We start from the raw sequence: 15069 nt of genomic DNA on the forward strand, positions 1-15069 counted from the left end.
TAACGTTACTTCTTCTCCGCGGTAAAGTCACGGGATGGAGCTGGAGCTCCTCCAACTGCATCCCAATCAGGAAATTTCCGCTCACCCTGGCCGATATCGATATGCGATGGTGGCCAGTGACTGGTTCCTGTCCTATCGCAGGTCCATTTACAATAGATGGAACAATTCAGAGATTCTGGAGCATGCGGAATTACAATACACAGCATTACCGTTCAGATTGGTAGCTCCTGCCTATCATGTTGAACCCAGAGTTCCCATCAGCCGCGGTTGTCCATGGTTCTGACGTAGTCTCCATGGCTCCAGCCGATTGTACTTATATACCCGTTTGTCGTACCTCGACCTCGGACGCTTTTTTCTCTTTGTCTGTTTTCAATTTGTCTTCATACACTTGTTCGTTAGCTACATAGTTCGACAAGAACAAGGATTTACAATCATGAGCCAAATCGACGTGCAGCTCAAGGATGTCGCCATCCTGGGCGCCATCCCTAACGATGCCCGCAAGATCCTCACCAAGGAAGCTTGCGCCTTCCTGGCCATCCTCCACCGCACCTTCAACCCCACCCGCAAAGCTCTCCTCCAGCGCCGGATCGATCGTCAGGCCGAGCTCGACAAGGGTCACCTCCTCGACTTCCTCCCCGAGACCAAGCACATCCGTGAGAATGACGCCTGGAAGGGTGCTCCTCCCGCTCCCGGTCTTGTCGACCGTCGCGTGGAGATTACCGGCCCGACAGATCGGAAGATGGTGGTGAATGCGCTGAACGCCGATGTCTGGACCTACATGGCCGATTTTGAGGGTAGGTCATTCGCTGGGACATCATGGTGGAAGAAGAACTGACGGTGGATACAGACTCAAGTGCCCCAACCTGGGAGAACATGATCAACGGTCAGGTCAACTTGTACGACGCCATTCGTCGCCAGATCGACTTCAAGCAGGGCAACAAGGAATACAAGCTGCGCACCGACCGCACCCTCCCAACTTTGATCGCCCGTGCCCGTGGCTGGCACCTAGACGAGAAGCACTTCACCGTCAACGGAGAGCCGATCTCCGGTAGTTTGTTCGACTTCGGTCTCTACTTCTTCCACAACGCCAAGGAGCTGGTGGCCCGCGGGTTCGGGCCTTACTTCTATCTGCCCAAGATGGAGTCTCATCTGGAGGCCAGACTGTGGAACGATGTCTTCAACCTCGCCCAGGATTACATTGGCATGCCTCGCGGAACCATCCGTGGTACTGTCTTGATCGAGACCATCAGCGCTGCCTTCGAGATGGACGAGATTATCTACGAACTCCGTGAACACAGCTCGGGTCTGAACTGCGGTCGCTGGGATTACATCTTCTCCTTCATCAAGAAGTTCCGCAAGCACCCCAACTTTGTCCTTCCTGATCGTTCGGACGTCACCATGACTGTGCCCTTCATGGATGCCTACGTGAGACTGTTGATCAAGACCTGCCACCGTCGTGGCGTTCACGCTATGGTAAGCATCCCCAGCAACGACATGCCATGTGCGAAACATGCTAACAGAAACAGGGTGGTATGGCTGCTCAGATCCCTATCAAGGACAACCAGGCTGCCAACGACAAGGCCATGGAGAGCGTGCGCGCCGATAAGCTGCGTGAGGTTCGTGCTGGTCACGACGGTACCTGGGTGGCACACCCGGCTCTCGCCGCCATCGCTTCCGAGGTATTCAACAAGCACATGCCCACTCCCAACCAGCTTTTCGTGCGCCGTGAGGACGCCCACGTCACCGCCAATGATCTCTTGAACACCAACGTGCCCGGCAAGATCACTGAGGACGGTATCCGCAAGAACCTGAACATCGGTCTCTCCTATATGGAAGGCTGGCTCCGTGGAGTCGGATGTATTCCGATCAACTACCTGATGGTGCGTTTCCTTCCCAGTCTCTGTAACCTCTTTAAGCAATATCAAGCTAACCCCGAGTAGGAGGACGCTGCCACCGCCGAAGTGTCCCGCAGTCAGCTATGGCAATGGACCTACCACGGCGTCACCACGTCGGAGGGCAAGAAGGTTGACAAGGCATATGCGCTGCGTCTGCTGAAGGAGCAGGCCGACAGCCTGGCTGAGAAGGGTCCCAAGGGCAACAAGTACCAGCTGGCAGCACGCTACTTCGCCGGCCAGGTGACGGGCGAGGATTATGCAGACTTCTTGACCAGCCTGTTGTACAACGAGATTTCGTCAGCGGGCCAGGTGTCCAAGCTGTAATTGCGTTATGATTTGTATGATTATACCATGGAGCATTTGATTCTTTTTAATTTCCTTTGTTTAGTTCCAAATGAGCATCAGGATTATGTGCATCAGTGTTGTTTGATAGTCATGCCCTATCTAGGTGGATCCTCCTAGTATGACGGTCTTTAGTAGGGTCTTAGTTTAGTGCAATAAAATCAACATGGACCATCTGGAAAGGAAGAAGTAATTGGACCTCAAAGAAATGTCAACCAGTCTAGAAGATGCGTGAGTGCCTTCAGTACTAACACTAGTAGTACTAGTGCAATGGAGGAGTTCGCATTTATTCGGTTACAGCAGTCAATTTTTGGACGACAACAGGTTCCAATTTATGGATTGATAATTTGAAAATTTAACGCAAGGATAGGCTTAACGGGCAGAAGCGATCTAAGTGATCATCTGAGGTACAATATTTTTTTTTTGTTTGTTCTTTTTTTCCTATCAAAGCAATACCAAGTATTTTCGGGGCCTTATTCCTTAGAAACCTTTGAACTAAGCCAGCTATTCCTATAGCTTCACGATTATAATTGTACAATTCCACCGCTAACACATAATATACAGTCTACAGTTTATTTATAAATTGTAAACCTTTTTTGAAGTTCTTCCTTCAACTTGACAACCATTTTAAAACGCGCGGCAGAGCCTCCCATCCTCCTGTTCCATCCATCTCTCGCTTCCTACACACTGACGACACCAAAGTAGACCCTCTGGATCGTATGTTTGCTTAATGGCTTGAAGCCTGGGATAGTGAGCACCGAAAAATGACCACTGCCAATTTGGCTCGTTTGCGTTGGCCTACATAAGAAATATACTCATCAGCGACAAATGCATACTTGAGTAGGTAGACAACTTGTAGACCCACCTCATTAAAGTAAGCACCCGTATCAGGCGCAAGCTGTCGCAAGGCATAGCCTTTCTGGTATGTCATATTGTGGACTACCTGGTCAGCCACGGCGGGAGGTAGGGACTCGTCCCAGCTTTGAGAGGTGATTATATGAACAACCGAGTCTCTCCAGGCGGAATATAGGGCATTGGCAACAGGCGTCCTGCTACCGGTCATGGTTCCTGAAATCGAAGGAGCCGAGACTCCATTCTATGTCATTGTCGTCTCAGCTGAATGTCCTAAAACAATGCAGAGTGAAAGCTAGTACTCACGTTCAGAGGACCCGGGTGAGATGTGATTGCCTCTAGAGTCTCTGCAAATAATTCGATATTATCCTTGACTACCCGCCGTGGGATAAACCGAGATGCTCTGACACTCTGCTTCGTGCCTACTGATTCGGTAGTAGGCATCATCTCGACAAGTTCATACCATGGCAATGTTACAAGTGGAGTGAGGCTCGAGGTAGCTGTTGCATTAGAAGCATCAAAGAACCTCCGCATTGGTGTAAGGAGTTCCTCCGCTGTGCCGTTTTTGGCATCATAAAGGAGCAAAGCGCCCTGCAGTGCCAGAGACTCTCCACCCATCGTATAGTACCCATGAACGCCAGCTTCTTGTAGGAGATCCAAGTATCCGTGGGCCCGGGCAACAAATCGGTACCAACTCGACGGACGAGTTCCATTCTTAGCTGACATTGACAGATCTATAAGCGTCACCAATGGCATTGGGTACGCCTTTAGAGTAACACTCAGTATAACACCAAATGTCCCTCCACCGCCTCCGCGGATGGCCCAAAAGAGATCTTTGTTTTGGCAAGCATTGGCCGTTACGACCTCCCCTGCTGGGGTGACGATGACTGCCTCGATGATATTGTCAGCACCCATGCCGTAATTGCCAGTAGCCAGGCCATGGCCTCCACCCGTTGCCCACCCGACGACACCGACATCCTATTCATTCTTGTGAACTTGGGTTTCCATCTAACGAGCACTAGATGTTTATCTTACAGCATTGGTTCCGCCCACTGCGATGGCGTTGTGCTTCGACATTGCTTTAAATAGCTCCCCATCTTGTACACCTGCTCCTAGGGTGACTGCCATTTGACTTCCGTTTACCCTTATTTGAGTGTTGCACGACTGAGGTTGGAACCTCTCATGGAATTGAATCTGTTTCAGATTATGGGTCCAGATCCTACAATAAAGTCAACCATGGGTGTTTATCTCATTGAATGGGTGGGGATCACGTACGACAAGCTTCCATGGGCCGTGCTAAAAGCAGGTTAAAGTTAAAAGTTAGCCAACCTGAGCTAGACAGCAAGGAATGATATCAAGATAGAATGTTTCAATGCGCAGACTAGTAAAAAAATGTACCTTCTTTCCGAACCATGTCCAGTATTTTTGATGTTTAACCGCAGGTTCCACTGTTTTGCAAACTTCAGCGCAGCTTGCACATGGCCAGGCTCCATTGCGTTCACTACAAACGGGGGATAGTTTCCAATCGAACAACCCTTCTCGCCGGCCCGGATATTACCCGTGAGACTGGTGCCATTTGGATATATGGGATTGCAGCTATTATTCGCCCACATGGGGTCATCGATACTGGTCGGATCAGCAGAGTGAAAAGCGGAAGTGGACCAATTTGCGAGAACAGTAGTGCAAGCCTCAGGATCATAGACAGGCTCGGTCTGGTAGCATACTGCTGCAAGGGGCACTGTTCGAATAAGGTGGCCCGAGATTGTTTCGTTGAGGGAAGCCCATTCTAAGTCGGATGGCCAGCATGGGTCTGATGGTGACTGGGCCGCGTGAGAATTTAAAATACTTGAGCGGTCTTTAGGAAGGGTATTCCTTACGCATTTGCAGTCTATTGCAGTGGTAAGCCGGCTAGCTGCCAGGAATAGAGAGATGAGGCGAAGCATGGTGGGTGATGATGGTTTCTGAGACGGAACAATTCATCATGGGATGACTTGAGGGATATTTATATTTGAGTATGGATGAGGGCCACGTCTGCCTGAGAGAGGTGCAAGTACTACCATGACCTCATATCATGGAGTTATTTATCCACGGACCCATCTCCTTTCTTTTTTCTCGTAGAATATCTGCAGATTGTGTTTCGAAGCGCGCCTTACCCGGAAAGGGAAAAGCATTTGCTAGAACCCGAATACGGATATGTTCCAAATACGGCAACCCCACCATGGAGCCCTAAGAACTCCCCTCAAAGCACAGACGCCAGGGAATGGTAGTGTATCCCGTTTATTCTATACTCAATTCCAGAATTGGAAGTTAATGGGATGTTATACGAGACTGATCGCCGCAGATTTGCAGCATATAAGAACGCAAACTGTCGCCACATGCCAATTATCACAACGGGGGGCCTCTGAATTGACCGTTCCTTGTCTGTTTATCTTGCACGGTTTCCGATTTCTCCTAATCATGAGCACCCAGCATGGTTATGGACCTGTGGTCAATGGCACGCAAATTGTTTTCTATGAGTATCAGCCTAACAAAGCAGCGGGATTCGTATTTGTCGCTCTTTTTGGCGCAGTGACCGTTGCTCACATCCTCTATAGTCTTATCATCTTACGCGCATGGCACTTCATTCCCTTCATCTTAGGCGGTATCTGTAAGTTTACTTTTGACGTCTGCCCCAAGTCTACTACAAAAGGAGCCAGCAGTGTTTAACCTCAACCACTATTAGTCGAAACCTTCGGATACTACGGCCGCGCCGCCTCCGCCAGCGATCCTGCCAAGACAGGTCCCTTCGTCCTACAAACTATCCTACTCCTTGTCGCAGCACCGCTACTAGCAGCAACAATCTACATGACTGCTGGCCGAACGACCATTGCGCTGAACGGGCAACATCACTCCTGGGTTAGCCCGCGTTGGATGACAAAAATCTACGTGTTCGTGGACATAGCTTGTATACTGACCCAATTTATGGGAGCCGGACTCATGACATCCAAGGACATGAGTAAAATGGCCGAAAGCAAGGCGCTGATCGTTGGTGGTTTGCTAACACAGCTTATCGCCGTGACAGCTTTTATATTTTCCTGTGGCTATGTGCATTACAGACTTCGATTGGATTGCGTTGTTGTGTCGCTTCGGTGGGAGCGTGTCTTTGTTGCTATCGAAATCGCAGCCGTACTGTTGTTTGTCCGAAGCATTGTGCGAGCGTTTGAATATCTGCAAGGAAGTGGCGGGTTTGTTGTTTCTCATGAGATATTTGTTTATGCCTTTGATGCGATGCCTATGTGGATTATTATGGCGTTGCTTTTGGTGTTTCATCCTCAGCGAGTCGTGCAGGAGGTCCGTCGGCTTAAGGGTAATGATGTATGGGATGATGGGCATGTTCTATTGGTGGATCGTTCATCTAAATGAGAGGTAGTCTCTGTAAATTGCTACTGTACTTCCTTTTCAACATTCTCTTGTATCTCTATTCGGTAGTACTTCGATACACGATAATAATACACCTGGTCCATGCCTTGTTTCTTGGAAGTAGCGCGATCTATGACAATCAATCTCTGAAGGACATAGCTAGTAGCAGTAGAGACATGACACCCATGTCCAAATACAAACTTAAAGGACTTTAGTTCAACTGTTACGGTTCTCGTTGTGGACTGAAGCTCCACCGAAACCATTAAGCTTCGTAGCCTAGCCCTATTCCATATAGCAACGGGTTGTTTTCTAACCAACCGGTCGTCTATCTCTCTGAAAAACAGCTATTTTTCTCTGCAGGGGGAAGATTCCTCAACAACAGGGAAGTCGATAAGAGCTTTTTAATAGTGAAGAATCACCAAGTATATGCTCAACGGATCACACTACTTTTGACTGCCCTCTTCCTTGAGAAACCAAACCAGGCAACCCTCAAAAATGTACGGTAGCGGCTATGCCCGAAATGGAATCGTGCCTGTTTTAGCATGCGTGGACCCATCGCAAGTGGGAGGCCCAGTTTTCAAACGAATGAACCTTTCCAAGCGCAACATTCAAACTTTCCAGTCTTTTTTCTTAGATGCCTTGCTTATAGAGGATGGAGGCGAGGGCGGACTCTAAACGGACAAAACGGTCCCGCAGATCTCATCGGAAATCCCGTAACGGATGTGGAAATTGTAAGCGGCGCAGAATCAAAGTAAGTGCTTAGAAAGAGTGGCGAATTCCCGCCGTGAGGTGCAATGTGAATACGACAACAGCTAAATTGATTCTTAAAGACGTACTAACAATCCCTAGTGCGATGAAATCCAGCCTGCATGCGGGCAGTGCATCAGCCACGATGTCAATTGCGACTTCACTATCCAGCAGCCTGCCCCATCAGAAACAGCATCCACAGGGTCAACAGGAACTACTGGTTCACGTTCAACACCAGTGGAACGCGCAACGCCCTTGCCTTATAATGGTTTTACCTTTATATCGTCCTCCAAAACAGGTTTCAAGTTACCGAAAAGAAGATATCAGCGGCGACAAGCCACCGCTAGGGAGACAGCCAACGCCAAGTCAGCGTTGGTTGAGATCCTCCCTACGCCTACTATTCCTCAGTTACAGCTCAACACCACTGACCTAGAGCTATTCCATCATTATCTGTCGGTTACCTCAGCAACCTTAGCAGATGATGACGAGGGAATGCATGTACTCCAGGTAGCTCTCCCGCAATTAGGGTTTCGCTTCCATTATATCTTACATCTGCTTCTGGCTTTTGCGGGCTACCATATGGCTCGGTTGCCGAGCATGGGTGTACCACATGTACGGAGCTGGGAAGGTGACCGTCATTACAACATTGCACTCACCCAAGTGAGCTCCTCGATAGCTGGACTGAATGAAAGTACATGTCAGGCGGTATATGGCAGTTCGGTATTGATATGCTTATGCTCTTTAGCAAAGGGACCCCGAGATGGGGAGTATCTTGCCTTTAGTGATTCCGACCGCGCAGAATGGCTGACGCTACTGCGAGGAATCCGATCTATAACTGAAGTGTCGCGAGACGTTTTCTACATAGATCCAGTCTCCAGCCCTCGGTCGACCACGGAAGAGAGATCACTCCAAGGCAAAACGCGGTTATGTCACGAAACCCTCGGTCCCGAATGGAAAGAGCACCTCAGAGAGTGTGAGCAATTGATTGAGGTGGAATACACTGCTGGTGGCGGTGTCCAGCATGCTATCTACAAACACGTACTCACTTGTCTGACAAACGCCTTCCATCATGTTTACGGAAAGACAGAGATCGGCAGGGGCGAGCGATGCGCCAGAACATTCCAGTGGCTTTACCAACTCCCGGATGAGTTCGTGTTTGATCTTCAACAACGAAAATGGCCTGCATTGCTTCTGCTATCCTACTTCCTAGTTTTGCTGCAACAGTTGAATTCTTACTGGTTTGTGAAGGGTTGGCCTGAACATGTGATGGGCGAAATCTACCGGTCCTTCAATGAGCAACAACGAACCTGGTTGAAGTGGCCGACTGATCAGGTTGGATGGTATCAAGCCCAGTACGGTGGATGATGCTTAGTATGTGATCATGACGATTTATACTAACCACCGTACCTGATTTGCTTAACTTGTTCAAATCGATTGCGCCGTGGAACTGGTCGCACGAATCGCCTATTCGAACAATTTAAGCAATTCAAGTAAGATAATTCTTGCTTTCTTGTCAGGCTGAGCTCCAGCGCAAGCGAACGATGGAAGAGCAGCAGTTGCAATCAGTTATCGCTCGTGCTGCGGTTGAATGCCAAAAGGCTGGACGAGCGACAGCGCTCTCGAAAACTGGAGGAGGGACGAAACTCCATGCAGAGAAGAGAACTCGACAGGCCGGATAATTCACTGCCAGGAAAGTCCGCAAACAAGCCAAGGAGGGTGAGGGTTCCCAGATGAGAAGCAAAAAGGACGTGAGGATAGGATCGGCGAAGCGATCATTGATGCTCACCAACAAAACCGCCATACCAAGATGGAGAAAAAAGCGGTCACCAATTATAAACCGGCAAGAAAAGCGGGATCAATTGTTTCTCTGAAGATCTCCTGCTGTTGTTCCACGACGGTCTAAGATACAATGGGCACCGGTTATACATTTATTATGATCTGGCCGTCCTGTAAAGCCACCGGTACCCGTTTTATTAAGTGGAAATAAAGTAGCCAAATATAGTTTGTATATAATATTTTATATTGTATTAATATTCAGTACTACTCGGGCTAACATGAACAAGGTTGGCATTATTAGGGAATTAACCGTTTAAAGATTTAGTCTTATTACCGAACTTATTATATTATAGCGATTACCATTCCTCCTACCCTATAAATATTAGACTCACTTTACTTTAGCTAGGTTTTAGTGTCGAATACTATAGAGACTGATGTCTTATGCTGTATACTATTAGTAGTCAGGGTCCAATGCAGAAGCAATGCACCAGACCTAATTAGCGCGCACTAGGACGAAATGAGTAAAGCTTCATCGAATGGCCCAAAGGAGTAAGCTTAATGTCTCCGACCCTTGCACTTGCTTTTCCCCGGATTCTCTCATTCTTCTTTCACTATGGTCTACTGGTATGCCTCGCCTTTTCCCCTTCTTTCCTCTTTTCACCCGAGTATCTTGATCCTCGCAGAATTCAGTTACTCATCCCAATTAAACCAACCAAGAGGATCGGCCCTCATGGCGTAATCTCCGACATGTACGCCCTCTGATTGGCCCATGGAGGGTCTGGCCCGTTTGGCGGCAGTGAACAATCATTACTCTTTCTGGTTTTGCAAACTGCACTTCATTTCTCCTTTTCGTTGAATGTGCGGAGGTGAAGTATCGACGCCTGGTTAACTCTTGCTTTCTTTTTTTTTTTTTTCTTTCTTTCTTACACTCGTTTCTCCATGCTTTCACGCGCTTAAACATCATGCCTCCTCCCCTTTTCCGGGATACACCATCATCCGCCAGCAGCTCTCAGCGGTACACTCCATTGCACGAATCGATCCCCGAAGAGCTCAACGACAGAGAATACGGCTCGGATGCTGACTCTCTCCCTCTCTCGGACCCTTCCGATGGCGACGACAGCTCCGAGATCAAACTCCGTCGTGTAGACCGCAACGGAGCCCGCAATAATCAAGCCTTCGCCTATGTGCCTGTCTTGCGAAAATCCGGCGATGTCGAAGCGTATCTAGACAGTATAACCGAGGCAGAGCAGGAGTTGCTCTCGGCAAGTCGACAGTATGATGACCTGGATGACGATGACGACGATTCGGATGGATACGGCCTCGGGGTGAAAAGGGGACAGAGACAGGGGTTACTACAACGAACACGCGGTCGTCGCACAGGTTGGCGGACGGTCTATTACTCGAAATATTGGTGGCGCGTACTGATTGGGGTCGTGGTGGTCTTGGTCCTCCTGGTGCTGATATTCCTGGGCCTTGCGAGGTCGAGGCAGGCTGGGGACGAGCTGGATTATGTATGTTGTCGCCCTGTCGCTTATAGAACGATCGCATGGGGGATATACTGGGGCGTGCTGACAAGCCATAGGCAATGATTCCGGCAGAATCATGGTTCCCTACTCCGCGGGGCGGAGCCTTGAAGGAATGGGCAGCGGATTATAAAAAAGCAGCTTTGTTGGTTGGGAGTATGACCCTTATCGAAAAGGTCAATATCACAACTGGGACCGGTTGGCGGATGGGACTCTGTGTGGGTAATACGGGTATGTCTTTTCAAGTCCCGTGCGCAAACGTTTTACTTACATATCCAGGGCCGGCCGAATCTGTCCACTTCCCCTCCTTATGTTTACAAGACGGGCCGATGGGAATACGGTATGCGGATCACATTTCTGCTTTCCCTCCGGGTTTGACTACGGGTGCCACCTGGAATCGCGACCTAATCCGGGAACGAGGGGTTGCGATGGGGTTGGAGGCACGCTTGAAGGGTGTCAATGTCCTTCTGGGACCATCAATGGGACCTCTCGGAATGATGCCCGCAGGGGGACGAAACTGGGAGGCATTCGGTTCCGATCCCGTGCTACAAGGAATTGCTGCGGCAGAGACCATCAAGGGCATTCAGAGTAATGGCGTCATGGCTACTGCAAAACACTTCGTGATGAACGAGCAGGAGCATTTTCGCCAACCCTTTGAATGGGGAATTCCGACCGCGCTGTCATCGAACGTTGGCGATCGTGCCTTGCATGAAGTGTTTGCATGGCCTTTTGCAGAGAGTATCCGCGCCGACGTAGCCAGCGTCATGTGCGCATATCAGATGGTGAACAACAGTCACGCCTGCGAAAACAGCAAACTCCTGAATGGTATCCTCAAGGATGAGTTGGGGTTCCAGGGGTTTGTGCAGTCCGACTGGCTGGCTCAACGATCAGGTATCAACAGCGCATTGGGTGGGCTCGACATGAGCATGCCCGGCGACGGCTTGCACTGGGCGGACGGGAAGTCCCTATGGGGCAGCGAACTGACCCGTGCCGTGCTCAACACGTCGATCCCCATGGAGCGTCTGAACGACATGGTAACCCGTATCGTGGCAGCATGGTACCATCTCGGACAGGACCAATGGGAACGGCCATCGCCCGACGGTGGAGGCGGTCCTAACTTCTCCTCTTGGACGGATGACCAAACCGGCTGGTGGCAACAGGGCAGTGCCGAGGCTAACGATCTGGAAGGAGGATGGGGTGTTGTTAACAAGTACGTGGATGCTGGTGCAGGACACGGTGACATCGTGAGAAAAGTAGCCGCGGAAGGCATCGTCCTAGTGAAGAACAACAATAACACCCTACCGCTGTCTCGTAGTCCGCCGAGCCCTTATCGCATCGGGATCTATGGTGACGATGCTGGCCCGGCCTTAGGACCGAATGCGTGCCCCGATCGTGGATGCAGTCAGGGGACATTGGCGTCAGGGTGGGGCAGTGGGACTGTGGAATTTCCTTTCCTCGTGAGTCCCTTGGAGGCTCTGCAGGGTGCCTGGGAATCCGATGTAGAGATAACTCCATATCTGCAAAATATGGTGATGCCCGTGAATATCCAAGATAAAGATCTGTGTCTCGTGTTTGCCAACGCAAACTCCGGCGAGGGGTATATCTCCGCTGGGGGAATCCACGGTGATCGGAATGATTTATTCTTGCAGAAAGGAGGCGACACCTTGATTCAAGCTGTGGCTAACAATTGTCCGGGGCCGACAGTGGTGGTTGTTCACGCCGTCGGCCCGGTCGTTGTGGAGTCGTGGATTGATCTTCCCGGCGTGGATGCGGTGCTCTTTGCCCATCTGCCTGGTCAAGAAAGCGGAAATGCACTAGTGGATGTCCTGTTTGGCGACGTTGACGCGAGCGGTCGACTGCCGTATACGGTTGGAAGGAGCCTGGAGGACTACGGACCCGGGGCACAAGTGCTATATGAAAACAATGCGCCGGTACCGCAAGTTGATTTTATGGACGCGCTATACATTGACTACCGGTATTTCGACAAATTTAACATCACGCCACGATATGAGTTCGGCTTCGGCCTTTCCTACTCCACTTTCGAGCTGTCTAGGCTGCAGATTAAGTCGATCCAATGGAAGTCCCGACTGCCAAAGTCGCGGCCGCAAGACCCAGTGTCCCCGCCAGAGTATGACACTCGTCCACCCGTCAACGAAAGTGTGCTTTTCCCTGAAGGTTTCCACGCACTAAGCAAGTTCGTCTACTCATATCTGCCATCGCTGGATGGCACGGCGGCAGAAAATTATACACACTACCCCGACGGTTATGACCTGCCCCAACGGCCGTCTGAAGCAGGAGGCGGCCTTGGTGGAAATCCGTCACTATATGAAGAAATGGCTAAAGTACAAGTTCAAGTGGCTAACACGGGCACCCGCGCGGGTCAGACCGTGGTCCAAGCCTATGTGTCATTCCCATCGGACGTGGTGGAAGACGGCGACTTAGTAGAGGTGCCGCTAGACGAGAAGGGGGAGAGGGTGACCTTTGTGCGAGACAAAGAACCGGTCGAATTTCCGGACAGGGTTCTCCGCAACTTCACCAAGATTGCTTTGGAACCGGGCGAGAAGAAGACAGTTGAAATGACTCTGAACCGCAAGGATCTCAGTTACTGGAGTGCTCGCCAGCAGAATTGGGTCATGCCGGACGGTGACTTTCAAATCTGGGTCGGGCAGAGCTCACGGGATCTGCCCTTGCACGGCAAGTACTGAAAAATGATGCCCATTTTTTTTTACCCTTTACAGCAAGCGACATACCTTGTAATTAACTTTTTTTTTTATCCGATGCACATAGAAGTTACAGATATATATAGAGCAAGCTGCACAGCCATGAAACATAACATCATCGGCAATGGAGGTGCCACAGATCCCGTTGAGAACCCTTCTTCCTTGGCTCTCAGCCACGCGCTAGTAGCACTAGGAAACCGTCAAGACCCTGAGTCGTGGCCAGTGATATTCCGGCGGAGATTACCCACAGGGCCGGCCGATATCCTTCAGACCTGCCGATCGGGCCGATCATTGCTGTTAACCGCAGTTTCCGGACGGCAAATTCCTGTCCGTGGTGGAGACTGTCTCACATAGATGCCTGGCCACATGCGAAAAATCATTCACTATTGCTGCAAAATATGAGACCGGGCACAACACTAGCGATGTGACCAAGATAACGAGAGACCGAATTTTCTAGACCCAAAAGCCCCGTATAAATAAATCCCTGCCACCCCATCCTCTCAACCCATCATCTCCAAAACCTATAACATCTATCTTTAAGGACCAACCACCTCGAACATAAACAAAAAAAAAAACAAGACCATTCATTCACAATGAAGTTCCTCGCCATCTCCTCCCTCATTGCAGCAGTCTCTGCTCTCCCCTCTGTTCCTGCCCCTCAGGCTCAGAATGACCCCAATGCCTTCGGTGTTGTCGCCGCTCGTTCCGCCTCTCCCATCCACTTCCTCACCCTGAACGCCGCCAACTCCCACTTCTACCTCGGCGGAAAGGCCGCCACCTACTGCCCCGAGAATGTCGAGAAGCTGGGTGCCTGCCCCCCGGGCAAGGAGACTTCTCTCCTCGGCGACAAGTACCTTGTAGGTGTTCATTTCCACCCCATATCAGCAACCAACCACTAACTAGAAACCCAGAACGTCGCCGTCCCCGGTGGCCAGAGCATCTACGTCGACCCCAAGGGCGCTCTCTCCTTCACCACCCCTCACTCCGGCTACACTCCCCCCGGCTCCTCGACTGACGGCTTCGCCTACAAGCCCGGCAAGAACGGCACCCTTGGCAGCTGGACCTACAAGAACGGCTTCATGGCCTGCCCCACCACCAACTCCACCATTGTCCCCGGCAACCCCAAGTGGCAGGTCTTCGCTGCCTCCAACAACGCCACCGTGCCCACCGGTAACGTCAGAGACTGTCTCGGTTTCTCGGCTGTTGCTGCCCCTTACACTGGTCCCGTTGCTGCTTGGGAATACATCTAAGCTTGTTTCTCTACGCTTCTTTTCCTCTAATCCATCCAGAGACCTAGATGGACAGAAGAACAAAAAACAAGACTTCCTCGATTGGTATGGTATATATGATATATAATCCCAAGATCAAGATACACAGTCTGTGGGGATATCGAGGTGACCAATATGTAAATCAACGTAACGGAGTCTAGGATATTATCATGTATTATACGCTTTATTCTGTGAATATGAAATCTGACCTTAATATTTAATGCAAACCATCCATCCAACAAAAAACCTTACCTTCCACATATAACTTCATCATCCATCAGAGTAAAAATCAAGACCATTTAATCAACATAATGCCCCTCAACATGCTCCTCCGCCTCCTGATGTCTGGTGTCCTGTCCCCGAAACTTCCTTTTCCCTCTCACAGCCCAATCTATAGCAATAATAGACCCGACAACGGCGTATACTACACATACATAGTTCATGTCTGTATTCCTTGTTAGCATATTCCATAACTCTCAATCACAGTCACAGCCACAACCCAACCACAAAAAAATCAAACAAAATTAAAAAAAAAAAAAAAAAAAAA

General features: G+C 49.9%; 7 protein-coding genes across 7 annotated transcripts; 5 read left to right on the top strand and 2 right to left on the bottom strand.

The window, feature by feature from the left end:
• Positions 1–353: 353 nt before the first annotated feature.
• BDV27DRAFT_134555 (malate synthase) lies at positions 354–2419 on the top strand. The gene is made up of 4 exons (XM_032068325.1): positions 354–794; positions 848–1473; positions 1527–1880; positions 1941–2419. Exons 1-4 carry the CDS (start codon positions 434–436, stop codon positions 2217–2219), a joined length of 1620 nt encoding a protein of 539 aa, XP_031923528.1. The 5' UTR covers positions 354–433; the 3' UTR covers positions 2220–2419.
• Positions 2420–2864: 445 nt separating this feature from the next.
• BDV27DRAFT_148700 (uncharacterized protein) lies at positions 2865–5032 on the bottom strand (the record flags this gene model as incomplete). Its single annotated transcript, XM_032070952.1, has 6 exons — positions 2865–3035; positions 3103–3333; positions 3396–4067; positions 4125–4308; positions 4488–4909; positions 4967–5032. 6 exons carry the CDS (start codon positions 5030–5032, stop codon positions 2865–2867), a joined length of 1746 nt encoding a protein of 581 aa, XP_031923529.1.
• A 514-nt stretch (positions 5033–5546) lies between these two features.
• Positions 5547–6491, top strand: BDV27DRAFT_148701 (RTA1 domain-containing protein; the record flags this gene model as incomplete). Its single annotated transcript, XM_032070953.1, has 2 exons — positions 5547–5736; positions 5812–6491. The coding sequence occupies 2 exons, from the start codon at positions 5547–5549 to the stop codon at positions 6489–6491; spliced, it is 870 nt and encodes a 289-aa protein (XP_031923530.1).
• A 629-nt stretch (positions 6492–7120) lies between these two features.
• Positions 7121–9324, top strand: BDV27DRAFT_134556 (Zn(II)2Cys6 transcription factor). Its single transcript, XM_032068326.1, has 2 exons — positions 7121–7239; positions 7338–9324. Exons 1-2 carry the CDS (start codon positions 7141–7143, stop codon positions 8598–8600), a joined length of 1362 nt encoding a protein of 453 aa, XP_031923531.1. The 5' UTR covers positions 7121–7140; the 3' UTR covers positions 8601–9324.
• Positions 9325–9560: 236 nt separating this feature from the next.
• BDV27DRAFT_134558 (beta-glucosidase) lies at positions 9561–13368 on the top strand. Its single transcript, XM_032068327.1, has 2 exons — positions 9561–10522; positions 10594–13368. The coding sequence occupies exons 1-2, from the start codon at positions 9974–9976 to the stop codon at positions 13237–13239; spliced, it is 3195 nt and encodes a 1064-aa protein (XP_031923532.1). The 5' UTR covers positions 9561–9973; the 3' UTR covers positions 13240–13368.
• A 338-nt stretch (positions 13369–13706) lies between these two features.
• Positions 13707–14763, top strand: BDV27DRAFT_134560 (putative IgE-binding protein). The gene is made up of 2 exons (XM_032068328.1): positions 13707–14111; positions 14166–14763. The coding sequence occupies exons 1-2, from the start codon at positions 13848–13850 to the stop codon at positions 14502–14504; spliced, it is 603 nt and encodes a 200-aa protein (XP_031923533.1). The 5' UTR covers positions 13707–13847; the 3' UTR covers positions 14505–14763.
• Positions 14764–15032, bottom strand: BDV27DRAFT_134561 (uncharacterized protein; the record flags this gene model as incomplete). Its single annotated transcript, XM_032068329.1, has 1 exon — positions 14764–15032. A coding segment is annotated over exon 1 (161 nt), but the record flags the coding sequence as incomplete, so codon positions are not given.
• Positions 15033–15069: the final 37 nt, after the last annotated feature.

The sequence above is a fragment of the Aspergillus caelatus genome (genome assembly GCF_009193585.1).
Source record: "Aspergillus caelatus strain CBS 763.97 unplaced genomic scaffold BDV27scaffold_212, whole genome shotgun sequence".
Lineage (NCBI taxonomy): Eukaryota > Fungi > Ascomycota > Eurotiomycetes > Eurotiales > Aspergillaceae > Aspergillus > Aspergillus caelatus.